At 36.3% G+C, this 25,870-nt stretch overlaps 2 protein-coding genes across 8 annotated transcripts; one reads left to right on the top strand and one right to left on the bottom strand.

The window, feature by feature from the left end:
* The first annotated feature begins 1,224 nt into the window (after nucleotides 1-1,224).
* Nucleotides 1,225-19,889, top strand: LOC100260612 (OVARIAN TUMOR DOMAIN-containing deubiquitinating enzyme 2). 7 transcript variants are annotated; one of them, XM_010646148.3, is made up of 9 exons: nucleotides 1,225-1,516; nucleotides 2,526-2,609; nucleotides 2,696-2,741; nucleotides 7,716-7,824; nucleotides 16,537-16,628; nucleotides 16,733-16,795; nucleotides 17,841-17,959; nucleotides 19,269-19,344; nucleotides 19,465-19,889. In XM_010646148.3, exons 1-9 carry the CDS (start codon nucleotides 1,494-1,496, stop codon nucleotides 19,519-19,521), a joined length of 669 nt encoding a protein of 222 aa, XP_010644450.3. In that variant the 5' UTR covers nucleotides 1,225-1,493; the 3' UTR covers nucleotides 19,522-19,889. The 7 variants fall into 7 exon arrangements, with proteins under 7 accessions (XP_010644450.3, XP_002280279.1, XP_003634713.1 ...); XM_002280243.4 differs by having other exon boundaries at nucleotides 1,226-1,468; XM_003634665.4 differs by having other exon boundaries at nucleotides 1,477-1,589.
* A 323-nt stretch (nucleotides 19,890-20,212) lies between these two features.
* On the bottom strand, nucleotides 20,213-24,631 carry LOC100255542 (uncharacterized). The gene is made up of 3 exons (XM_002280300.4): nucleotides 23,983-24,631; nucleotides 23,178-23,306; nucleotides 20,213-22,257 (listed from the first exon to the last, which is right to left on the bottom strand). The coding sequence occupies exons 1-3, from the start codon at nucleotides 24,430-24,432 to the stop codon at nucleotides 20,683-20,685; spliced, it is 2,154 nt and encodes a 717-aa protein (XP_002280336.1). The 5' UTR covers nucleotides 24,433-24,631; the 3' UTR covers nucleotides 20,213-20,682.
* Between the last annotated feature and the right edge of the window lie 1,239 nt (nucleotides 24,632-25,870).

Raw genomic sequence — 25,870 nt, 5'->3', positions numbered from 1 at the left:
TAATTTGGGAGCCCATCTATCCCTAAAACATAATTCTCCCTTCTTTTCTTTTTTTAACTTGAGTTCAATCCAATCCGACATCTAACTTAAGATACTTAACCAAGTTCCACCCAACCTCATTCTTTTAACTTGAGTTGAGTTAATGTGAATCGAGTAAAATTATTCAAAATTTGTCTATTATGTTTTTTTTATACATTTATATGAAAATTTAAAAAATAATTATAACAAAATTTTAAGTTAGTAACAAAAAAGGTAAAATTATATTTATATATCATTTTAAAATAATGATAAATATATAATACAATAAAATTTGATATTTATTTCTTAAGCATTTAGAAATAAAATAAATATTATAAATATTATAAAAATATTAAATCAAGTTATTTACAAGAAAACGCGAACCGAAACCTATTCAAGTTCGTTTTCTATCACCATTCATTGATCTAGACCTTAGCACAATCTCACCTGAAATTAAATTCAAAGAATCTTAAAAAACCCAAAAAGGAACTAGCTTCTCACTCCATCTCAAGGAATTCTAAAATATGAAAATTGTAAATAAGAATCAATTTCCTTTAGAAAATGTTTATTATAATCTATTTTCACTTATTAAAACCTCTCACATGCAAAAAAAAAAAAAAAAAAAAGAAAAGGAAAAAGATAATAATTAAAATTGTATAAATTCTTTATGGCAAGCTGTATTCACAATTTTTTATTAAAATTATCCCAAATAACTAGCACTTAAATTAATTTAATTTAAAATAAATTTAAAAATTCTAAATGAAATTATTATTGTGATTATTATCATCTTTACAATATAAATAAATATCAAAATTAATAAAAAAATTAAAATATAATTAACCTTTTAAAATTTTCTTTTAAAAAAATTGTTTGATAATTGTTTCTTTTTTTCTTTTTCTTTTTCTTTTTCCAATCATTGAGATTAAAAATTTGTATTATAATTTTTTGTTAAATAATTTTTTTTTTATAAAATATTAAAAATTTATTTTTAATAATTTATTAGATATTTTAGTTATTTATATTTTTATCTAATTATATATCTAATTTGGTAGGTTTAGTTTTTAAAATTATTCCTTAATATTACTTGATTATGTTTACCAAGGAGTCACTTAATTAAAATATAAAAATATGACCCTATTTATTTAATTTAAAATAATATTATTCTCAAACATGTAAATTAAATATATATTTTTTCTTTCTTCCATCTTCAGAAACTCTTGTTTATAGATTTAAAATTTTTCTCTCTTCCCTTTTCTCTTTGCAAATTTTCAGGCAGTCCAAACAAGCCCCACCTTACAGTCTTAGAAATACAGATTAGCCAGGGGACACCATCATCATTACTTGCTTTGAAAAACCGCCTATAAATTGCTGACACATGATACAAGCAACTGAGATTCCATTCCCCACCACACCTTCCTTCTTTTTATTCCAAAAGAAAAATTCTATCAAAGTAAGTCATATCTGTATGTCTGTATATGTATGATACAATCCTACATGTGTACGCTTCTGGGTCTTTACTATTCATAGTTTATTCTCCCAATTTCCATTCCCCAACTGTTCATAATTTCCTGGTTTGTACCATACATAGATCTATGAATTTCATTTAACAGTTCCTTTTGTTCTTATTAGGGTGTGTAATATGTGGTTATGGGCGTTTCTTTTCCAAATCAATTTTCGTGTTCCATTTTTAATTTTTAATTTTTTTTTTTTTAACTTCGGGGGAGGGAGGTATTTCTGAATCACGGGTTTGTTTCCTTTGGGCAACCCCACTAGGGTTTGTTCATTCAAAATGGTTAATGTTTGGATCTTATGTTGGTTTTGAGGTGGGTTTTAGGTGTAGTGCGGGGTTCTTCTTTTGCTGCTTTTCTTTCTTCTTTAATGGTGATATATGTGATTATGTTTTGGAGTTTAATTGGATTTTGGCTGACTTTTCTTGGGAAAAAAAAATTAAGGGTTCTGTTTTTAATATATTTCGGTTTTCTTGGTTCCAAAAACTTTGTTATTTTAACAATATGAATATGGAGTTTTTTGGAGTTTAACTGAATCTGTGTGATTTATTTTTATTTTTTGAAAAAAAGAAATGAGGATCTTTCTACAGGTGGGTTATTGGTATTTCAGTTGTATTTTGGAGTTTCAGGTGGTCCTAGTGATCTTGGTTTTCTTCCTTGAAGGACTGTCCATCCTTCTTGTCCTTTCGATATTTTTCAATGAATAATTGTTTTTGTAATTTTTTTTAAAACAAAAAAAAAAATATTTTTAAAGGTTGGGTTCTTGAGGAGGTTTTCAATGGTAAAGAGAGATTTTCTCTAACTCTTCATAGCTTCTGTAATTCCTCATACCCATCCTATTATCTTAAAATATCCATTGGGTTTTGTTAGTTAATTTTGTTTCTTATTGTTTTTCTTGTCTTGAGAGATGGGCTTGCTTTTATAATTCTCTTTTTGAATCCATACACATTATCTGTATTATAATTCTGAAGCATTGTGTAAAATTCTGATTGCTTTCAGCTGCATATTCATTTGTAAGATGGAAGGAATCGTAGTTAGAAGAGTTATTCCCTCAGACAACAGTTGCCTTTTCAATGCTGTTGGGTAACCTTCTTTTCCGTACCTTATGATTTTAAGGTAGTAAATGTGGATTTATTTATTTTTCTCTTTTTCTGTTTCTTTCTTTGTAGGTATGTCATGGAGCATGACAAAAATAAAGCTGCATATTTGAGACAGGTGCAATTCATTATCTATCATCTTTGCATATGCATCTTTTCAGTTGATCTTTAGAGTATATTTTTCATTCATATGGGTGCAGTTTGGGGTAAATTAATTCTATTGCAAGAATGTTGAAAGGAGAAGGGTCAGAAAGTCCTAGTCAGAAGGTGAAAGAAGCTTCTTGTTGGAACTCAGGAGAAACTCAACAAGCAACTTTCTCCTTTGCTCTGCCCATTCCACAAAAGGAAGACGTTTTTCTCTTGTGTTCTCAAAGGAAGAGGATTAGTAGGAGGATGGGTGTTGCTATCTAGTAAACTTAGAAGCCTTGGTGTAAAGCCTCCAGTTACTCTCCCTGTTGCTTCCAAAGTTGACACTAGCTCGGTTCAAGGAGTTATAGAAAAGAACTTTGCAGAAGGGTTTTCTTTCATAGATGCAGTCAAGTGTGGCAAGAGGGGTGCAGATGAGGCTATGTGGATTTAATTAAGGGGGTTAATTCCTTTGAAAACTTGTAGGACTTAAGGCACTGTTTAGTGGGAAAATGGGGAGAGGGGGAATTCCTATCTCTCTCTTCCTTAAGATCATGGGCCAAGTCCTTTCGAAATTTGAAAAGGGAGCTTCACCTGACATTTTTAGGTGGACCTCTTATCTTATTCGAATTTGAGTTTAGAGATATAGAGGATCCTAAGAGAAGAGCCTAGTTTTTACAAGAGGCAAAAGCTTTGGCTCTCTGAATGGGCTCCTGAGGTAGGTTGCTTAAGAGGAGAAGTGAAGATAGATGAAACTTGGGTGAAGATTTTGGATCCCCCTGTTTTTGTGGGACAAAGGCTTTTTTAAGCAGTTTGGTGATGCTTATGGAGGATTTGTATCAATGGATGAGGACACCATTGAGTGAAATTTACAGTGGGTGAGGGTTCGATGAAAACTGGTGGTAGGAAATTCTTGGGTAGTTTGAAGGCCATGGTGGATAGTAGCAGAAGGCAGGGGATGAATTGGTTATTGTCCCACACGCGTTGGTGAGAATAGATTTGGAGGCACACTCTTGGGAAAAAGAGGGTGTGTGTGTGTTGCATTCCTAATGGGGCAGGAGTTTGTTGACGTGATGCAGCCTAACTTCTTTAAGTCAGTGCAGAGAAAGGATGGTGTGGCGACAGTTTTTGGGAGAAAAGAGCTAGATCAGTCTTTATCTAGTGGTGTGGGAGAGGTCTATTTGGTGGATAGGAGCCTAGACCTTGTTTTGGGCCATGCAAAGTGGTTAAGCCCTTTTAGTTTAGGCCCAAGTTTGGGGGAAAAGGCTTGGGCGGGTTAAGAAGACCCAAAAGAGCCCTCTCATTTTTTCTAGGGCCTATGATGTTGCTTTGGGCTTTGACGAAGTGGACTGGGAGAAGATTAAGGGGATTTTGGGTTAACCCAGTGGTTATGTTAAACCAAAAATGAGCCTGGCTCTCTAGGTCTTGTTTTGGTTTGCATAGGGATGGAGATCCCCATCTTCAGTCTTGTGTGAGAAATGCTATCCTATTACAGTTCCCTTATGCCTCATTGTCATAGATGTTGCATTAGTATAGGAGGCCTCTCGTTCCCCAAATCCGTTCTTTCCTTCCCCTACTTCTTTCGGTAGGAAAAACACTCCTCTCTCTCTTCTTCTTCTCTTCCCTTTACCTTGTTCTTGTTGGATGAAGCCATGGAGCTATTGGTTTGGTGGGAGGATACGAGTAAGACCCCTTTAGGAGAAGTTGTCCTAGAGCCTAGGCCTTTGATATATTTCAGGTAGATGGATTGGTATTAGTGAAGGCAAGTTTCAGCATGAGGATTGGTTGTGGCGCTAAAATTGGTGGATTGGTAGAGGTGGCTTCTTTTGAGGACTTGTTTGGTAAACCGTTGGCCTTTAGTAGGTTTGTAAGGATGCCAATTGAAGGATTCGAGAGTGAAATTCTGACTCTACTATGGAGATTGGAGTCTAGAAAGAAGGGTAAAAACTCTTCTCTTGGAAAAAAGAAAGTTTTAGCCTCCGGGTCTAGATTTGAGAGAGAATTATGCAAGCTTCAGTGCTCAATCAATTATGATTCCGTTTTAGGGATAGGAAAAAGAAGTGAGAGTTCTTTTGGGAATTGTACAAGTTTTGCAAATGAATATTAGGATACTCTCTTCGAATGTCAAGGGATTAAATGTCATGGATAAGCAGAAGGTAGTGAAAACCTTTATCAGATCTGAAAGGATAGACCTCGTCTGTTTGTTGGAGACCAAGGTCTAGCACAGGTTGGAGATGCTGGTGAGAAATCTAAGAGTAGGCAGATTCTTGAATTAAGGAACTGTGGATTCTAGAGGTCAAGTAGGGAGAATTTTGGTTTTTGGGATAGTAAAGTGTTAGAGCTACTGGAGATGGAAATAGGAGTGTATTCTCTGTCTTGTCAGTTTAAGAACTGTGATGACAACTTCATTTAGGTGTTTTTTGGCATGCATGGGCCAGTTTGTAACATTGATAGGGAGGACTTGTGGGTAGAGCTAGGTGACATTAGAGGGTTTTGGAGTAATTCCTAGTGCTTTGGTGGGGACTTTAATGTGGTCAGATTTCTTGGAGAAGGGAGAAATTGCTCAAGAACATCATCAACGATGATATGTTTCTCGAAGATAATTGATTCAACCGAGGGATTTACCTCTCACAAAGGGTTGCTTTACTTAGTGTGGTGGCTTGAATAATAGATCCTTTGCTAGGCTAGATCGCTTCCTAGTTTCAGAAGAATGGGAGAGTCATTTAGTGGTCTTTGTTAGAGTTTGCTGCCTAAGTCTACTTCTGATCATGCCCCTATTCTAGGGGATGGAGGAGGAATCAAAGGTGGAAAACTTCCTTTTCATTTTGAGAACATGTGGTTGAGTGTGGAAGGGTTCAAAGACTTGGTGGGGAGTTAGTGGATGGGCTACACCTTCAATGGCTCGTATAGTCACATCTTAGCTTGCAAGCTAAAGGCACTAAAGCATGATCTCAAAGTATGGAACAAAGAGGTTATCGGGAATGTATCCTCCAACAAAAAATCTGCCCTCAGATTGATTTTTGGGATGCTGAAGAAAAAGGCTTAGGTCTTTCCCTTAAAGATACTGTGGCTAGAAGAAGGGTTGTGGAGGATTTTACTAAGTGGGCAAGCATGGAAAAGATTTCGTGGAGGCAAAAGTCAAGAGAAGTATAGCTGAAAGAAGGTGATTAAAACTCAAGGTTCTTCCACAAAATGGCCAATGCCCGAAGAAGAAGAAATTTCTTGTTTGCTATCAAAGTGAATAGAAGAAGGTTGAGATAAATGAGGAGGTAGTTAATGCTTTTCAAAGAATCTTGTCAGAGACTGAAGAATGGAGACCAAGTATCAGCAGGTTATCCTTTTCTACTTTGGATAGAGAAGAGTAGAGGTCCCTGAAGGATCCTTTTTTGGAGGAAGAGGTTCTTGTAGCTCTTGCTAGTTTGTATGGGGACAAAGCTTTTGGTTCGGATGAATTCACCTTGGCTTTTTGGCAATTTTGTTGGGATATTGTTAAGAATGAAGTTATGGGCTTCTGTAGCGGAGTTTCATGATTTGGGTCATTTTGAGAAAAGCCTTAATGCCATTTTTGTTGTGCTCATTCCTAAGAAGGGGGGTGCAAAGGATTTAAGGAGTTTCACCTTATTAGTTTGGTGGGAAGCCTTTATGAGCTTCTAGCTAAAGTTTTGGCTAACGGGCTAAAAAAAATGGTTGAGAGAGTGATTTTAAATTCTCAACACACTTTTGTGGAGGACAAACTTATCTTGGATGCGGTCTGTATGGAAAATGAGGCTTTAAACTCAAGGCTAAAAAGCTTTGAAAAAGGGTCATCTACAAAATGAATATTGAAAAGGCTTATGACCATGTGAACTAAGGGTTCTTAGAGGTATACTATTCAAAAAGTCGAATCTAGCTACAATTCCTAAAGGTATAAAATCTCTTACATGGAGAATCATATGTCTAGGTCCATGTTTTGCTAACACATTCATCGTATGATTGCCCACGTGAAGGAACATCCTGACTTTGAAGAAATATCAATAATTTAGAGCAATTGCTCATCAAACTTCCATGGTCCTTTTTCTTTCTTAGGCACTCATGGTGTGATAATAGCAAAATCACCTTTTGCTAGAAGATTGGAGAGCCCAGAGCTTTCTTTTGTGACAATCTTTCTAAAATGACTAGAATTTTTGCTTAATTGCCTTGGGTTGCCCAAAGAATATCCATCAAAATTTAGCTTAACAAAGACCATTAGAGGTGATAGCCATTCACAAAGCGTTTTCTTAGTCAACCTTATGATTCTACAAATAAGGTTTCAATGTAGCCAAATGAGGTTCAAAGGGATGATTACCAAAGCTTCACTAGTGGAAATCCATAGGGAAAAAGAGAAATAAAACAAGTCCTAAACTATTTCTAGAGGCCTCCATCTATCCTTAAAAATTCTTGCATTTCTTTTCTACCAAATAGTCCAAATCAAAGTGAGATTGGCAATGTGCCAAAAGAGTCATGTCTCGAGGAAGTCCCCAAAACCTCCAAAGGATATGATCAATATCCCCTCTGCCCTTCTAGGTGGAACCTAATCAATCCTTACAAGTTGAAACAATTTACATTATAATGTTAATGTTGTGGGGTAATGTAAAAAAAAAAAAACATGATCTATAGACTCCCCACTCCCTCTGCACATGACACACCATTTTGGGCTAAACACATTGTATGTTTTTCTTCAATGAAGCAAGTAATTTGTATCAACCTTCTTATCTGCCACAAGTCATTCAAAGATTTTCACTTACGGTAGAGTTTCTTATTTCCAAATAAAAATTTACAAGAATAAAAGGAACTGAATTGGTTGACTCAAAGATAGCATTAAAGGAGTTAACTAAAAATGATTGTAAGGATGTCAAGAACCAATTGGCATAGATAGTCTCTTTCTTTCTATATGCTATTCCCATGTATCCACAAATTTAACAATTTGTAATGTTTTGATTTTTTGAAGGTTATAGCTGCAATAGTGCAAAGCGATGCAACAAAGTATTCTGAAGCATTTCTTGAAAAGCCAAATGAGGAATATTGTGCTTGGATTCTCAACCCTGAGAAATGGGGAGGTGGGTCTGAATTTCTTCCTCTCTCTTGATTTGAGTACTTAGAAAGTGTCACCTTGCAGCTATTGGTCTTTGTGGTCTAGCCGCATCCTTGCTATGGCCCATTGTGGGATTTTCAAGAGGAACGTTTGCTAGCTTTTCCCCAGAAAGCATGATATCCTTTCTAGCAGCATTCCAGTGGGGCTGAATGCCTTTTGCTCTACCTTGCATATGATATTAGCTGAACATCCTCCTCAATGATATTTGGGATTTTGAAAGGTCCTACACCACATATCACTGACCCAAAATAGGCATAAGGTCAACAAAGACCTCAAGTCAGGGGAAAAATGTATCTAAGTTGAGTTAGATAATAAATGCAAAGAATACACATCATTGGAGGATGACAGTGTTAGATTTGGTTGAACTTGATTTTGGGTTAATGTTAATGTCTTAAATTTAAAAAAAAAAAAAAAACAAAACAAAGTTTTTTACTATGGTTCCATTAGATTTTGTAAGAGATGGAAGAAAGGAAATGAAATTTGGAATCCTATAACTATTCAAGATTGGGTTGGTTTTTGTAAATTCAAAGTTCCCCCCTCCCCCTTACTCTCTACTTCTTTGGTGAGCAAATAGATAAATAAATGAAATTACTACCTAGACAAGGATTTAGTTAACCTAATGAAACAAATTCTTGAGGGTGCATTTTTTGGGTGGCACTGTGTGGAAGAATGAAATTAGGAAAGTCATGATTTTGTAAAGAGAATTAGGCAATCCTGTGATCAAAAGGATTTGTTGTAATTGAGTTCGAAAAGTTCCTAATCTAGGTGCTAGGATTTTTTGTATATATATGAGTCTTTGTACAGACAAAAGATTGAGGAAAAAGAATTTTGTACCTTTTATTCCTTCCATCTTTCTTCTAAATGGTATCAGAGCCTTAGGTTTGTGATTTCAGCTTTTCGTGTTGAGTTCAAAGTCTAGTGTCAACCTTCATTGTCAAGCTTTAAAGCTTTCTTTGTCTATGAATCGTGCCCCTTATGCAACAGAGAGTGTGTTATGGGTTTTCTTCAGTGTTCTCCCTTGCATCATTGTTGCGCCACTAAGTCGCACTGCTACCTTTGTGCCCTCAAAGCAAACGCAAGTTAAATAACTTCATAGTGTCGTTGTTGCATCGTCGCCTTTGCACTTACATCCCTGTACTTTTGATTTCCTTATGCCAACGAAATTCCACCGTTATCAGAGCCCTCGCCATTGGCTTTGTCTTTGCCTTGTACTATTGTCACCCTTGGATCTTGCCGTCATCATCACCCTTGGATGTTGTTGTTGCTGTCACTCTTGGATCTTTCTCACACCGTCGGCTTTGCCTCTGCCTCATGTCAACACCTTTGAATGCCAAAAAAGGCTTCAATATGAGTATTTAAGGTTGGCTATATAAGTTAAGGTGTTTAAGTTTGGCTATTTAAGCCTTATAGTTAAAAAAAAAAAAATGGCAGGTATCAAAAACTATCGTTGTCATTGCTTAATCTAAAGGAGTAATTACCAATCACAACACAGGAGAATTACAAAATATTTAAGCGACATACAGATGTAATGGGAAGAATTATTTGAAATGGTCATTGCTTGTTCGTACATTTTTGAAGGGAAAAAGGAAATTAAGTCATTTCCCGGGAGTTGGACCAAGAAAAGGAGACCCTTAGTTTGATGCCTAGGATGAGCAAGACTTAATGATAATGGCATGGTTGTGGAACTTAATGACACCTAAAATTAGTGATACATGTATGTTCATGACAACTGCTAAAGACATCTAGGATGAAATTCACTAGACATACTTGGAAACATTAGATGTAGCCCAAATGTATGAAATAAAAGTTATGACTAGAGCAGCGAAACAAGGAAACAAGACAGTCACGAAGTATACCGATATATTGAAAAATCTATGGCAAGAGCTTGATCACTATCGACGCATTGAGATAAAATCTTTTGAGGGTGCAACAATTTGAAGAATTATATAAAAAAGGTTTGGGTCTATGATTTCTTGGTTGATCTCAATGTTGAATTTGATCAAGTTAGGGTTCAAATACTTAGCAAAGAGCTTCCAACTTTGAATGAGACTACCTCTATCATCCAAGTAGAAGAAAGTAGGAGTGTCATGCTTGAATCTCAAAACATGGAAGGCTCGGCTATGATTGCTAACAAGGGCATTGATCAGAAGGCCAACACTACCGATAACAAAAGGACTGATCGGTCAAAGGCTTCAAACCGTGATAACAAGGATAACTTATGGTGCACTTACTACTAGAAGCCTAGATATACATAGGACAAATGTTGGAAACTTCATGGTAAGCTAATCACATCTAGCAAAGAGTGGGGTTATAATGGAGGGCAACAAAGGGATAATGGGCAAGCACAATTGTCTTCTGTTCAGCCACTTGAAGAAAAATATCTGGAACAAGGCGGATTCAATCGGGAAGAGATTGAAAATTTGAGTGCTTTGTTGGGAACTCTTGAGAAAATTTCAAGTACCTACTCACTGACACTTTTTAGTAAGTTTCCTATTTCCATTGGATTAAAAGTCTTGGATGAAACCTTGTTGGTTCTTGGGTTTTAGATTCAAGTGTCATAAATCACATGACTCATTCATCATACCTATTTAACAACTCTAATCCTTATCCAAGCAGTAGGAAAATAACCACTGCAGATGGTTCATTAACCATTATCGTAGGTGTAGGAGATGTCCAAATTAGTCCCACACTTACACGTATCTTGTCTTTTTAAGCACCACCTTGTTAATAAAGAAAAAATTTGGCTTCATCATTGTAGACTTGGACATCCATCATTTGGAACTCTTAAGATTGTGTTTCTTTTTTTATTTAGGAAATTAGATGTTGAGAGTTTCCATTATGATGTATGTAAACTTGTCAAACATAGGCGTTTAACCTTCCTCACCAAAAATAATGAAAGAAGTTCGGAGTCTTTTCATATAATTCATAGTGATTTTTGGGGTCCTTCCTTCTTGTTCATAATATATTTGGGGCACATTAGTTTATGTCTTTTATCAATGATCGTACTAAGTCTCTTGGATTTTCTTACTTAAACACAAATCTCATATGAGTTTTGTTCTTCTAAACTTTCATAACATGATAAAAAACTAGTTTGGTGTCACTATCAAGAGGTTTTGGTCCGACAATGCTAGAGATTATTTCAATCAAGTCCTAACTCCATACTTTCAACATGAGGGAATAATTCATAAGTCATCATGTGTCAACACCTCGCAACATAATGGAATTGCTAAAAGGAAAAATGGTCGCCTTCTTGATACAACACAAGCTTTTTTGCTCGAAAAACATGTGTCTAAATCTTATTAGGGGGAAGCCATCCTAACCACCATAGATCTTATAAACCGATTACTTTCCAAAGTCTTAGGGTTCAAAAGTCTAATGGATATACTTTCATTGTTTTATCCTAATATGAGAACCATAAACTATCTCATTCCTAATAAATTTGGGTGTGTGTTTTTTGTACATGTTCACAGTCTAAACAAGGGAAAATTGGACCCAAGAGCAATCAAATATATTTTTATGGGATATTCCTCACTCAAAAAGGGTACAAGTGTTACTATCCACCATCCAATTTTTTTTTTTTGTTTCAACGGATTTTACTTTCAATGAGAGTGAGTCTTATTTTCCCACTCCTTATCTTCAGGGGGAGAATTCCATCAAGGAAGATAAGGGTCAGGATTCCTATCTCATTGATCCCTTTCTCATTGACCTTCCTAAAGTCTCTAGTCTAGTGTTTGATTCAGTATCCATACCCTAGTTCTCAAAACCTAAGCCATCGTCGCTTGAACTTGCTCCTAAGAATCAAATGACTAGCAAAGTGTACTCAAGGAAGAAAGTTGCAGTCCCTAAACTTATATAGGTTTAAGAATCTAAACCGGCTTTTGGAAATGAAGTAATAGTCTCTCATCCTTGCTCACAAACTGAGTCTTAACTTTAATCTGAAAAATCTATAGATCAAAATCTTCTTATTGCTATCAGGAAGGGAACGGGTGATATACTAAACACCCTTTGTATCCACTTTTTCATGTTGTGTCATTTGAAAAGTTGTCTCCATCCCATATGAGTTTTTTCACAAGTTTGAACAATATTCATATTCCTACCACTCTATTTGAGGCTTTATCTAATGAAAATTGGAGACAAGTCATGATTGCAAAAATTGAGGCCTTGGAGAAGAATAGAACTTGGGAGATAGTTGGTAGATTTGCTTGCAGGAAAAAAGTCAGTGAGTTGTAAGTGGGTTTATACTGTTAAGTATAAAGCAAATGAGACATTAGAGAGATACAAGACAAGATTGGTGGCTAAAGGATACACTCAGACATATGGTGTGGACTATTTGGAGACATTTGCTCTGATTGCCAAAATGAACATAGTCAAAATTTTGTTATCATTGGCAACAAATTATAACTGGGATCTATAATAGTTTGATGTCAAAAATGCATTTCTGAATTGAGATATGAAAGAAGAGATTTATATGGAAGTCCTTTTTGGATTTGGCAATGACTCAATCACTAAAAAGGTGTGTAAATTGAAGAAAGCTGATGAGGATGAATTTTCAAGATATATATCAAGAAAGGGAATTAGTATTAGTTGTAATTAAAGTAGGATTAATATTACTTGGAATTAAATTAGGATTAATATTTGTTGGAGTCTAATTAGGATTAGCTAGTTGAGTTATAATATAATTAGAATTTGAGTCATGATAGGTTATTAGAGTCCTAGTAGACTTTGGATGTTATAATTAGAATTAGAATCATAATAGGTTATTAGAGTCCTAGTAGACTTTGAATTTCTTAGAGAAGCCTATAAATAGGCTAATCAATGTAAATCAAAGGGATGAATTGATATGAATAATATTATATTTTCTTTCATTGCAAGGTTGCAACCCTCAATGGTGAGACTCCATTGATTTTCTTCTAGGTGAGACTCCTAGAAGGCCTTAGTGAGACTCTAAGGTTTTCCATCTTTTTTTCATTGTTTCTTCTTTCTCTCTATTTCTTATCTTATAATTTCTCTACCATAAAATTTATTTTTTGTTCCTCTTCTTACACCCTAAAAAATAAAACCCTAGTCCACCTACCCTTGAGTGTAAGCAACCATCCTAGGGTTGTCCTACATCAATTTTGGTATCAGAGCCAAAATTCTTGGCATGAAGGCATATGTAATTGAGGAGTGGAGTAACATATGCAAACACGGTTGAAGACTACAACTTTTTTATGCAGCCATTGGTGAACATACCAAGGCTAAATGAAGAGGAGGAACGTACTAGCATCTTCCAAACTTGTGTTGCTTGTCAAGGGAGACTATGTACTTTGATTATTGATGGAGGTAGTTGTTCCAATCTAACTTCAGAGGAACTTGTTGAGAAGCTTAATCTAAAGACAGAAGATCATCCAAATCCCTATCAAATAGCATGGGTAAATGACACATCTATTTTGGTGAGTTCTCGTTGTCTAGTGACGTTTAATTTCCGTAATAATTTTGAGTTATCAACATGGTGTGATGTTTTGCCGATGAAAGTTGCCCATATTATGCTTGGAAGACCATGACTTTTTTATGAAAGGATCCAACATGATGGATATGAGAACACTTACACCCTTGTACGCAATGGGCGTAAGAAGATTCTTCGTCCAATGAAGGAAATTCCACCACATAAGCAACCAGGGGAAAAAATAGCACCCTTGAAACTAGAAGGGTCATCAAATATTCTTATTAAAAAGCAAGTCGAAGTTACTAGAAAGGAGGGAGAAATCATCAATGATGAATCTAGAAAGCAAAAGGTGATGAAACTAATCCTAGATCAACCAATAGAAGAGCTCAAAGAAGTTGAAGAAGTTTCAGAAGAATCGATGTTTGACTTCCCAAGGCCAAACATTATCATGAGTGGTGGCAAACATGAAGAATCTATTGAAATTTCTTTTGAATATAGGGAATTCAAGAATCTTATTCTTCCACAAAACAATTTACAAGAAGAGTGTGGGAAACAACTTTCCACAAGCTTGTTGAAGACACATAATTATTTTGAGAATTATCAACTTGTTGTATAACATCAAAAAGTTTTTTGAAGTCTAGTATTTGTCTTGCATGAAATTGAACAAGTTCAACAGATCTTGAGATTCTGTCTTACCATGGGAAAGAGACGACAAAGAAAGAAAAGGTGGAAGGCATCGTTCGGAATTTCAATTGATCGTGGAAAATCACTAAAACTCGAGATCGAGTTTTTTTCAAGTCAGAGGGAATTGATGAGGATGAATTTTCAAGATATATATCAAGAAAGGGAATTAGTATTAGTTGTAATTAAAGTAGGATTAATATTTGTTGGAATCTAATCAGGATTAGCTAGTTGAGTTATAATATAATTAGAATTTAAGTCATGATAGGTTATTAGAGTCCTAGTAGACTTCGGATGTTATAATTAGAATTAGAATCATAAAGGTTATTAGAGTCTTAGTAGACTTTGAATTTCTTAGAGAAGCCTATAAATAGGCTAATCAATGTAAATCAAAGGGATGAATTGATATGAATAATATTATATTTTCTTTCATTGCAAGATTGCAACCCTCAATGGTGAGACTCCGTTGATTTTCTTCTAGGTGAGACTCCTAGAAGGCCTTAGTGAGATTATAAGGTTTTCTATCTTTTCTTCATTGTTTCTTCTTTCTCTCTATTTCTTATCTTATAATTTTCTCTATCATAAAATTTATTTTTTGTTCCTCTCCTTACACCCTAAAAAATAAAACCCTAGTCTACCTACCCTTGAGTGTAGGCAACCATCCTAGGGTTGTACTACATCAAAAGCTCTATACAAATTGAAACGATCTCTAAGGGCGTGATTTGGAAGGTTTGCAAAAGTTATGAAAAACATGGGATATAGACAAAGTCAAGGAGATTATACATTATTCATTAAACATTAAGATTCAAGGAGAGTTATAGCTCTTTTGGTATATGTAGACGACATCATCATGATGGGAAATGATGAACTAGAGAGACAGACCTTGAGACAATGCGACCAAGAAATTTGAGATTAAAGAGTTGGGAAGGTTGAAATACTTCCTAGGAATTGAGATTGTACATTCTAAGTAAAGAATTTTATTTTTTAGTAGAAATTTGTAACAAACCTTATCGAGGAAATAGGGAAGTTGGTGTCGAAACCAATAAGTATACCAATAGATCCTAATTATAAGCTTGGAGATGCTGAGGAAGATATTGCAGTAGATAGAGAAATGTATCAACGTCTGGTAGGAAGACTCATTTATCTATTTGGCACAAGACCGGATATAACATATGTTGTGAGTGTGATTAGCCTGTTCATGCACAGTCTAAAAGAGGTTCATTGCAAGTTACTAACCAAGTACCACAATACCTTAAGGGGTCTCTAGGAAAGGGCATCCTCTTTAAACGTAGCTCAGGACTAGTACTTGAAACATACAAAGATGCAGATTATGCTAGATTTGTGGTTGATAGAAGATCAATTATTGGGCATTACACCTTTCTTAGTGGGAATCTGGTGGCATGAAAAAGTAAGAAACGGAGTTTGGTGGCAAGGTCTAGTGCAAAAGTAGAATTTTGAGCAATGGCCTAAGGAGTTTGTGAATTGCTATGGCTGAAGATCATTTTGTGAATTGCAATGGCCTAAGGAGTTTGTGCAAAAGTACTACAATACCTTAAGGGGTCTCTAGGAAAGGGCATCCTCTTTAAACGAAGCTCGGGACTAGTACTTGAAACATACAAAGATGCAGATTATGCTAGATTTGTGGTTGATAGAAGATCAATTACTGGGCATTACACCTTTCTTAGTGGGAGTCTGGTGGCATGAAAAAGTAAGAAACAGAGTTTGGTGGCAAGGTCTAGTGCAAAAGTAGAATTTTGAGCAATGGCCTAAGGAGTTTGTGAATTGCTATGGCTGAAGATCATTTTGGAAGATTTGAAGATTAAATGGGATCAGCCAATGAGACTTTACTCCGATAATAAATTTGCAATCGGTATTGCACATAATCTAGTGCAATACAATTGTATGAAACACATTGAAATAGACAAGCATTTTATCAAAGAGAAACTAGATAGTGGATTGATTTGTACTCCTTGTATATCTACTAGCTGGCAACTTGTAGATATACTCACAAAAAGTTTAAGCAATACAAAGGCTCAAGCAATTGTATCCAAGGTGGGAATGGAAAACATATATTCTCCAGCTTGAGGGGGAGCTTGGAAGAATCAAATTAGGGGAGTCGTGATTTTGTAGAGAGAATTAGGCAATCCCATGATCAAAGGGATTTGTAGTAATTGAGTTAGGAAAGTTCCTAATCTAGGTGTTAGGATTTTTTGTATATATATGAGTCTCTATACAAGCAAAAGATTCAGGAAAAAGAATTATGTGCTTTTTATTCCTTTCATTTTTCTTCTACACACTGCATTTTCTATAGGAATATTTTCTGCATTCTAATGTCCTACCAGCATACCTGAGTAGTACATGGGGCCTACATCTTTCATACAGCAAATTGGAAGTTCTTGAATTTTGGATGTTTGATTAAGTGTTGGGTTCTTGACTTTTCATAGAAATGTTGCATGACAACTCATATTGTTATATTATCGTATCAAGAACTAATTTTTTATTTATTTATGTAGCTCATTTATCCATCAGAGCCATCCCTGATATTTTACAAATTTCTTTTCTCTTATGAAGGTGCGATTGAGCTTTCAATATTAGCAGATTATTATGGCCGGGAAATTGCAGCATACGATATCCAAACTGGCCGATGTGATGTGTATGGTCAGGTCAGAATGAGCAATCTGCTATTTATGCATCTGATTCTTGTAAACCTGTCATGACTGAACTTTTCCTAAGTTTTTTTACTCTTTTCTGGGGTACCATTTTACAGGAGGCAGGTTATGATGAAAGGGTTATGCTGATCTATGATGGACTGCACTATGATGCCTTGGCTGTAGGTGTTTCTTTATGAATTACATTTTTCGTAGTATATTTGTGATATTGCTGACCATTTTAGAAGAATAATCATCGAGAACGTTGTATGTGGGAAGAAAAATAGTCTCCTTGTGCCTTAAAACTTGGCAACTAGTGTAGGAGATCTTCTGCAGCAAATCATCCAACCAAATTATAACCATTGAATCTTGACTTTTCATTCATAAAGATAAAGAAAAAGAGCGACCATGGGTCAAACAAGGTTAACTAAGATGTATCATACTTTTGGCAAGTTTCGGTTGATCTCAAATGGAGATGGGATCCTCTCAAGTAAAAATGTGAATAGCAAAGTGGTGTTTTGTAAATTTCAAAACTTGGCACTTAATAACTTTAAGATGACTTGATATGAATTTTATTGAATTTGTTGACTTAAAACCTCTTATTTTAAGTATTAAGTGCATCTAGTGAAACTAACTTAACAAATTTTTTGAAATAATAAATTGGGCATTCTACCCCTATTAATATTAAGTAATGAGCTTCAGTGGGGAAAAAAAAAAAAAAACAAGGGAGGAAAAGACCAATGGTTGTTATAAAGAGTTGAGAAGTTGTTAAAGAGTTTGCGATGAAGGCACAAAACTATTTTGAATCCAAAAAGGGGTTTCTTTTAACTTAATACTTAAAGTTAATTTGGACTTTAAATAGTATTATCAAGTTATTTTACCAAATATACTTAACATGCTTAATGGCTTAAACAAGAAGTTGTCGGATGAAGTTGGTTTACCATACAGCCTCTAAGTTTACTATTGGGAAAGGCTGCTATGGTGGACCAGATTACTCTGGGACCCAAGCTGGTTTTTCTTCAGTATGTCTTATTTAGGACCCCAACTCCATCAAATGGTGGTATCTATAGCACAAACTGTAGTGTTTTATGGTCAAAAACTGTATGTTCGTCTCCCATGCTGTTGTTTTCAATTCTTTCTGCATTACAATGCCCTCATTTATCTATATACCCCTTTACATTTATTCCACTGGTTGTGGTGCTTGATTTTTGTGTCTTGTATCAACAGATGTCTCCATTTGATGGTGCTCCAGAAGAGTTTGATCAGACTGTATTTACAGTACAAACAGACAGGGCCATTGGTCCAATCGAGGAACTTGCCCTTAACCTTGTTAAGGAACAACAAAGGTAATATTTGAGCTATAATTGAAGCTTCAAGTCTAATATTCTGAAGTGTTGTGCCCAAGTTTACATACAGAAAAACACTAGTCTATGTTGATGCGCAACCATGCATGCATGAGTGTATGTTGATGCATGTTTCCTAGGTACCTGGCACATGTACACTGAACTGTGTGGCCCATTTCTGAGATTTCTCACATGGAAAATTAGTATTATCATATGATGATTAACCATTTGATGTGCAAGATCTTTTGAGGTGATTATATTAAAATTTTCCACCTTTCAAGAGCATGCCTTGAGGAGATGGTTCGTAATTAACTGATTTCCAATTTTTGTGCATTGAATGGGGTCTGAACTTCTGCATTGTGAGTGACATGCTAGCAAGATAAAATGCGTAGGATATATTAATAATTGAATTCCTGCCATATTTTGTCTTCTTAGTTTAAAATTGTTCACACCATCTATGAACAGGGTGGAGTTCCATGGGTTTTTTTGCTCCTATTTTTAGATTTGTTAATTTTCCATATCAAAAATCAGCATGTCATTATTCTGGATCTAGGAAATGATAAATAAGGAAACTTGAGTATAATGAAAGAACTGTTTGTCATGTTAATTAATTATCAAAATGTGGGGTTAGCTCGCATCAAAATGACAAGAATGAACTTTAACATAACCAGAGTATTGGATTGTGATATCCTGCATTGTTGGGGGAAAGTTCTTGAACCTTTATGAGAGAGGAACCATCAAAGTGTAAACGTGTTTTAAAGCTGTGAACTATAATATATGGGGATTGCTAGCATTACAATGAAGCGAATGAACTTTTAACATAATCACGGTGTTGGATTGTGATCATAAATTAATGATGGAAAGTTTAAAACTCATAAGGGATAACCCATTTGGTATATGTAAATGCGCCTTGAAGTCATAACAGCCAATGGACTTAAAAGTAAACAATATCTACATGAGTCATTATATGATCCCTAGCCAAAAATGTGTAGAGTTTGAACACTCATTGCCTTCATGAGTCAAGACAAGGATAAATGTGATATCCCACATCTTTTGGGGCAGAAGTCCGTAGCCCTTATAAGGGACAACTCATTTAGTATATGTAACTGTGTTTTAAGCCGTGAAGGCTATGGAGCCCAAAGCAGATAATATTTATGAGTCATTATATGAACGGTTAGAGGGAATGTTTTCAGTTGGCTTGATCTTGCCCTTAAGCTGGTTTCCTTAAACAAATTGCTTTTTCTTTTGAGCTGCTTATCACTAACAAATCATATACACAATGGTTATTTAATTTCTATCTGCTTCTTTTCAGGAAAAGGAGATTTACCGACACAACCAACTTCACATTGCGGTGTGGTGTATGCCAAATTGGAGTCATTGGCCAGAAGGTAATCTCTCACCAATACAATCATTATGCTGTCCTAATCTTTCCTTGCGTCTTTCCCCAACATTTTCTTGAATTACTAAACCCTCTTGATTTTTCCTTATGTTTATCTAAAAATATGCAGGAGGCTATGGAGCATGCCCGAGCAACAGGTCATGTCAACTTTCAAGAATACAGATGATAGAAATTATGAGAAACAGAGAAAAACATGCATATTTTCTTTCAGCGAACTCCAAACTCCATGAGCCACAGTTGATTGGATTCTGTAATGTAGTTGATGAAGCATTTAATTGGATTATTTAAAACCAATAAGTGCTTCAATTTACCTGGTGGGAAACTGTTTTTGTACAATTTTTATGTTGTGCCAAATGAAAAGATCCTTCCGATTGTGTTGAAGTGTTGTATGTGAGATTGATGGTTGCTTTGAATTGGGTTTACCCTAAGACATCGTTTTCAGGCAAACAGCTATCGTGGCCACTTGGGCAGTTTGATTGATTATTGGTACAGAATATTATATATTACATATCTGGGTCACCGCCTGAAGCTTTACTTTTCGGGTTTGAAACCCTTACTTTGGATGGTTGTGAAATTTGTTTTGCAGAAATTTGAAATTTGAATTGAAGGTTGGAGCGTTATAGTGCCATGTAAGAGCGTTTTGGACTGGCAGATTGCACAGCTGTGGCCTACCTGCAGCAAAGCTTTCCCCTTTATTGGTTGCTTGAGCTGTAGCCAGGCTATGGAGGAGACTGCATACAAGTGTTTTCACGTTAAAAGCCTAATTATTTCCAACAAAAGAGACAAACCCAATCTGATTTTGCACCTGATATGTACAAAACACCTAAAAATCATGTGTCAGCAAGATGGGATAAAACTTTATCAAGAAGTTTCAGACAGAAATATATCTCATAAATAAACACAGAAAGGATGGTATCATTATCTCCACCATGAATTTTGTCTCTACATGGGATCTTCAGACTTGGCTACATGATATAGTAATAACAGCATAACTTGCATTTTGATTTACTAGTTGCTAAGGGGATTGATTGCTATACCCCGATAGAAGATGATACCCAGCTTATCCATCCAACATTATTATTTCCAAGATGTCAGCAGCGGAGATACGATGTAACTCTAAATCTGGAGAACCAGCAAATGTTGCTAGTCCAATGTGTGCCAATCATGTGTATTTTTATTCACATGTTCTCTTCACTAATAATCTTCAATGTAGTTTCAACAGGCAGAAGAGAGGTATCTCAGAAGCTTTGAAATGAAACTACTTACTTCCATCCAGTTTTATCAGTAGCTTTGATGAGCAGGATTGGACATTGATAACTTGCCACATTTAAATCTTCTGTTTAAGAACCTGGCGTAATTGGATCTTTTGACTTTCCATTCTTGCCTCCAAAAGCTTTGCCTTCAAACTGTTCTTCTGGGCGCCACGAGGCCATTCAATGCACCCTTTCATTCCTCGGTTTACGTGAGGATTCCCTGAATCAGGCGAGCTCCACTGGCCTGCCAGATCGGGAGGGCTAAGACCACCTTTACCTGACCCTCGATCTGGAGACATGATACCTGCACTAGAAATCCTTCCATTTGAAAGCCTTCCATTCATTCCCTCTACTACTGAGATTATCTTGTAGTTTTCACCATTATTTGGGCATGATTTCCAAAGCCTGGATATTGATGAGCCCTTCTTCAATTGCTTCATAGGCACTGAACGGACTTCACTGATTTCGGTAATTGGCGTTTCCTCATCTGCATTTTCTTCCCAATCTGTTCCACTTCCTGATGCATTACTGTCTTGGCGAAACTTGTGGACAGATGGATCACTTCCTCCAGGTGAATAACTTGAGCCCTGATCCTCAGCATGGCTCACAGTTTCCCACCCACTCTCATCTTCTTCTATATCACCATTCTCTTCCGAAAATGCATTAGAATGCCTCCTAATGTCATCTTTCTTGACCATATTAATTTCAGGACTCACAGTATGAATTTTGGAAGCATGGCTGGCAGGACTATAAGCAGCACAGGCTTCAATTTCTCTCTCGTTGGGTTCACCAAAGTTAACCTCTTCTAAAATGGAGAAAATATCATCTGGATTTGGGGGCACATAAGTAAACTCCTTGACATCTTGAATATTCACTGCAGCAGCAGCTTCACAAAGTGACTCTACTTCTTTCATCTCCTTCACATCTGGATTTGCACCTTTTGACCTTAGAAAAGCTGCTATATCTGCCATGACCTTGTTCATCTGAGCATACTTCTCTTCAAGTGCCACCTTAGCAGCCACCAACTTCATCTGCACACGCTCTTCACGCCAGACCTCAGCCATCTGCAACATCTTCCTCTCCTCTTCCATTTCATCCCTGAGTTTCATTGATTCCCTCTTTAATGATTCAGCTTCAGCCTTGTCGTCTCCGATTTCCTTAGCAAGCTCATCGCATACCTCCTCTAGTACTTCCCTGTCTTTCCTCTCTTTTTCATAGTCCTGCATAAACCGCTTGGCTGATAACTTCACATCAGACAGCTCATTGACCAACTTGGAATTAATAAGTTCTATCCTTTGGCGATTTTTCCTTTCTCGGTTCAAGTCAGTTTTGACATCATCAATAATTGCACGTATCTTCTCATGTTCCCTTCTCCGCCATGAGGCTCTTTCCTCACTGACTTTTTTCAAGAAGTGCTCGAGTTTCTTTTTGGAGGACCGTCGCTCTGCCTCAAGTTCATCAATGCGGGCTCGAGCCTGCGCAAGTTCTGCTTCAAGGGCAGAAACCACTGATACAGCACTAACTTGCTGGTCAAACTGCTTCATTTGGCCATATAACTGTCGAACCTCATCTGATGTTTTTGAGCAGACAGGGTTCCACTTTGTTGCCCCTTCCATTGCGGAGTTGGAAAATTGAAATGAAGGTTCAAGCTACAGAATATAAGAAAAGAACCAAATTAGAGTGAAACACCAAAAATAAAAGAAAGTATTGTACTTTGGTCGATGTCTGAAGCCAAGATGCTCTCAGAATTACCCATGAACAAAAGATAATTGCTAGAAATCAGGCTAAGCAACTTTTTACGCTTGTAACTAACAATTCCTCATCACAAACATTTCTCAGACCATTTGTCAGATATATTTCATCTAATACAACAGGATAGTTTCGGTCATTACATAACAACTATGTTACGTGGACACTTCAAAGAATGTGAAGTACCTATGTCAAACATCACCCATCCAAGGTCTCAGGGACAAGGAAGTGCCCTTTGCCAAGATGCATAACTGGTAGGCTCAGATGTGCAGGAGACAAAACACCATGGAATCTGAATTCAACATGACAATGATTTGAATATGGATATTTGCTGACCAGCGTGTTCAACAAACAACAACAAGAACAAATGCACCTTATTCCTGTAATCTAATTCCTCATTGCATGGACATGAGTGACGTAACCATGTTAGATACTTTTCATTGTAGTTATTTTCTTTAATTTGATGTAGGGGATGAAAAATAAATGGAAATTAGGTTATTTAGTTATGCATTGTGTGCCATAATATCTGGGAATTAAATGATTGTAGCATCCAGATGCCCAGCCATGCCCTACACTTGGTATCCAAATTCAGTTAATACGTCATCATAATAACAATCTCATGAAAGAAAATCAACTACATGATGCAGGCATTTCCATAGATAGTTCCTGTCAAATGATCGGATTTTGCATGAACCCCACTTGCAAGATAAAATGGGGGCAGTAAGTATTTTTCAGTTCCAACATGATACACCTCAGTGCTCATGCAATTCAGCCAGCTAGAAACAGTAAAATGGTTAAGGGCCACAGAGAAGACACTTACTCTACACAGAAATCCACTCTTGTGATGGTGCATGGAGTGAGGACTCTGTAACAGATCCTTAGCTTCAGAATCATATGCTTTAGTATTGCTTTGACAGGGAAATGGGGTTCTGACACGGTCGATGCCAGGCTGCAAGGAAGTAAACAAACAATGAGCTAGGTTTTTAACTTACAGAATTGCTAATAAAGGATCATCCAGAAAATGCATAAGGCCTCTTGGATCAAGACCTATAACTCTTCAATGTACAGTAAATAACCCAAAAAGCATGAGGAAATATCAGATGCATTGGTACCTGAAAGAACTGTGAAGTGGATCACAATTCAGAAACCCGAAAAAATAGATACAGAGAGATTCAAGATACTATAAAGTTTAATAAAGAAAGTGTGGTTGCAAAAGGATGATATTAGTAGTTTTCAGTTAAAAGTTCAGTGAAGGAAGTGTATGCCCATCTGAGAGAAACATGTTCAAGCTTTAAGAAATGCCCACTTTGCTTTGCTTTGTTTGGTTAGTGAGAAAAGGATAGAAAAGAAAGGAAATTGTAAAGTTCGAATCTTAGGGTTGACAGGGACCCAGCCAGAAAGCAGAAACCTCTATTCATCTCAGTTAACCCTAGAGAACCAAACAAGAACATAGATTAGTGTTTAGCATTTTATTTTCTTTTCTTTTACTCAGTTTTCCCACAGCCAAACAGAGAATTGAGCAGGAAGATACCGAGTGGTCAATAAACCCTAGATAGCACAAAATTCTGAATTTTCAAAACATGAAAAGCACAGATCTTTAGAGAACAGACTTGAAGGAGAAGTACCTCAAACCCTAACCGATCTTCACTTTTTTGTCGGCTCCATCTCCCGCCATGGGCGGCGTCCACCCCCGGAAGTTGAAGCCGCCACAGCCCGGAGGCGAGCCTTCTCGACGAAACCGTCACCTCCCTACCCTTCCTCACTTTCCGGCCACTTCTCCGACCGTGCTCCGGCGCTATCTTCTCGTCCACATCCAAGACATTCGCATCCTTCTCCCTCTCTATATCATCGAACTTCCACCGGAGAAGAGGCGTTTCTGGCCTACTTCGCCGCCCACCCGCAGCTCCGTCGCGCTTCAACCGAGCCCCGCCAGCTGGGGTTCTGGCTTTCCGGCGAGGAGGTTTTCTGGAACTCCTTTTCGAGATAAGATCTGAGTCAGGCGATGCGTTTCGAGCCCTAGATGAAAGAATCGCTGGAATGGTCGTCGGAAGCTCAGTTGTAGCTGTGATCTTCATCGTCTCCAGCGAGACACTGACATGAGAGCTTGGAAACCAAGTCCAAAGAGTATGAAAAGAGAGCAAAGGGGCTGTGACGAAGGCAGTGGGGGTAGATGTTTGGGTAGTGAGAAAATGACGGAAAGTCCAGCACTCGTTTCCTCTTTCTCGCCGAGAGAGAGAGTGTTTCAGGGATTTTCTCCGGAAAACGACGTATATTGCCACTCATACAGACAGACACGTATATATGTACGGTCAACGTATCTATTACATTATTGGCCCTTGGATTTCGAGGCTAGCAATTTGGTAAGGAAAAAATCAATTACATCGGAACGGCGTCGTTTTTTTTAATACACTCCTTAGCTCCACTTCACTATTCTTGCATTTTGAATCATTACCCCCTTTTTTATCCGCACCAAGTTTATGAATTCCTTTTCCCCCTTTTAAGTTTTTTTCCTACAAATAATAGCATCATATATGTCATAATTTTTCTTTTTAAGAAATTAACAATTTTAATAAGAAGTTTGGAAAACTCCGTAAATTTATTTTAATTACAAATAAGACATGAACTCGAGACATATTAACTACATATTTCAATAAACATATGAGTGTCGATTTTTTCAAAGTTACTTTTCTTGCTTCCAATATTCCACTAATGAGTTGTTTTGAATCTTTAAGCATGATCAACCAAACTCTTTTACACATTAAAAATATTTTATCGAAGAGTAAGTTAATGATGTTTTTTATAAAAAGTGATCGATTAAGTTTGACGTAACTTATAATAGAAAATTACCTATTTTATATTATAAATATATCTATTATTATCTTTGAGTTAGTCTAATATTCATTTTAATGCTCAATTGTTATTACTATCTTGCTAATATGAAAAAAAAAAAAAAAAAATACACCCTAAACATGATTCAAGGTTAACTTCTAAAACAATATCCTCTAAAATTCATTTTATCTTCTCAAAACCTATCAATCTTTGCCTCCATTTAGCACCCTTCTTGTTTTCGTCCTAAGGTTTTTATTGTTCAACCCATGATAAAATTACGCTTAAACGTTATCCTCATGTCCCTAGTCTGAGCTAGTAAGAGTCATATGTCGTGTTAAGATGAGTCACTTCTTCGGCTTCTTTTTTTTTTTTCATAAAATATACTTTAATCTAAAATATTGATAGAAAGGAAAACTCTTTTGATAAAATTTTTATGAAAGCCTACACTTGAAAAATTGTGGTCTCTCGAACTCATTATTTCATAACATAATTCCATTTTTGGATTCATAATATAATCATGAACTCTCACCCTTTTTTCTTCTCATCTTTATATTTATTCCTTACAGAAAATAACACCATTATATATATAACATACGTGTTTTTTATAAAATTAGAAATATTAAATATCGAGTCTCATAAAAGAAGCCTAAACAGAAGTATGAAAATTCTAACAAGTTTCTTTTA

Source organism: Vitis vinifera, chromosome 19, assembly GCF_030704535.1.
Source record: "Vitis vinifera cultivar Pinot Noir 40024 chromosome 19, ASM3070453v1".
Lineage (NCBI taxonomy): Eukaryota > Viridiplantae > Streptophyta > Magnoliopsida > Vitales > Vitaceae > Vitis > Vitis vinifera.
The sequence above is the reverse complement of the archived record's forward strand: the minus strand, read 5'-3'. Positions and strand labels throughout refer to the sequence as shown.

What these genes read in the sequence shown, in the direction of transcription:
- LOC100260612 (XM_010646148.3), top strand. Translation starts at nt 1,494, where the DNA reads ATGTATGATACAATCCTACATGT. An exon ending in TATGATACAATCCTACATGT is followed by an intron (nt 1,517 to 2,525) that starts GTACGCTTCTGG and finishes GATTGCTTTCAG; the next exon opens with CTGCATATTCATTTGTAAGA. An exon ending in AAGCTGCATATTTGAGACAG is followed by an intron (nt 2,742 to 7,715) that starts GTGCAATTCATT and finishes GATTTTTTGAAG; the next exon opens with GTTATAGCTGCAATAGTGCA.
- LOC100255542 (XM_002280300.4), bottom strand. Translation starts at nt 24,432, where the DNA reads ATGAAGATCACAGCTACAACTGAGCTTCCGACGACCATTCCAGCGATT. An exon ending in AAGATCGGTTAGGGTTTGAG is followed by an intron (nt 23,307 to 23,982) that starts GTACTTCTCCTT and finishes ACTTCCTTGCAG; the next exon opens with CCTGGCATCGACCGTGTCAG. An exon ending in AGAGTGGATTTCTGTGTAGA is followed by an intron (nt 22,258 to 23,177) that starts GTAAGTGTCTTC and finishes TATATTCTGTAG; the next exon opens with CTTGAACCTTCATTTCAATT.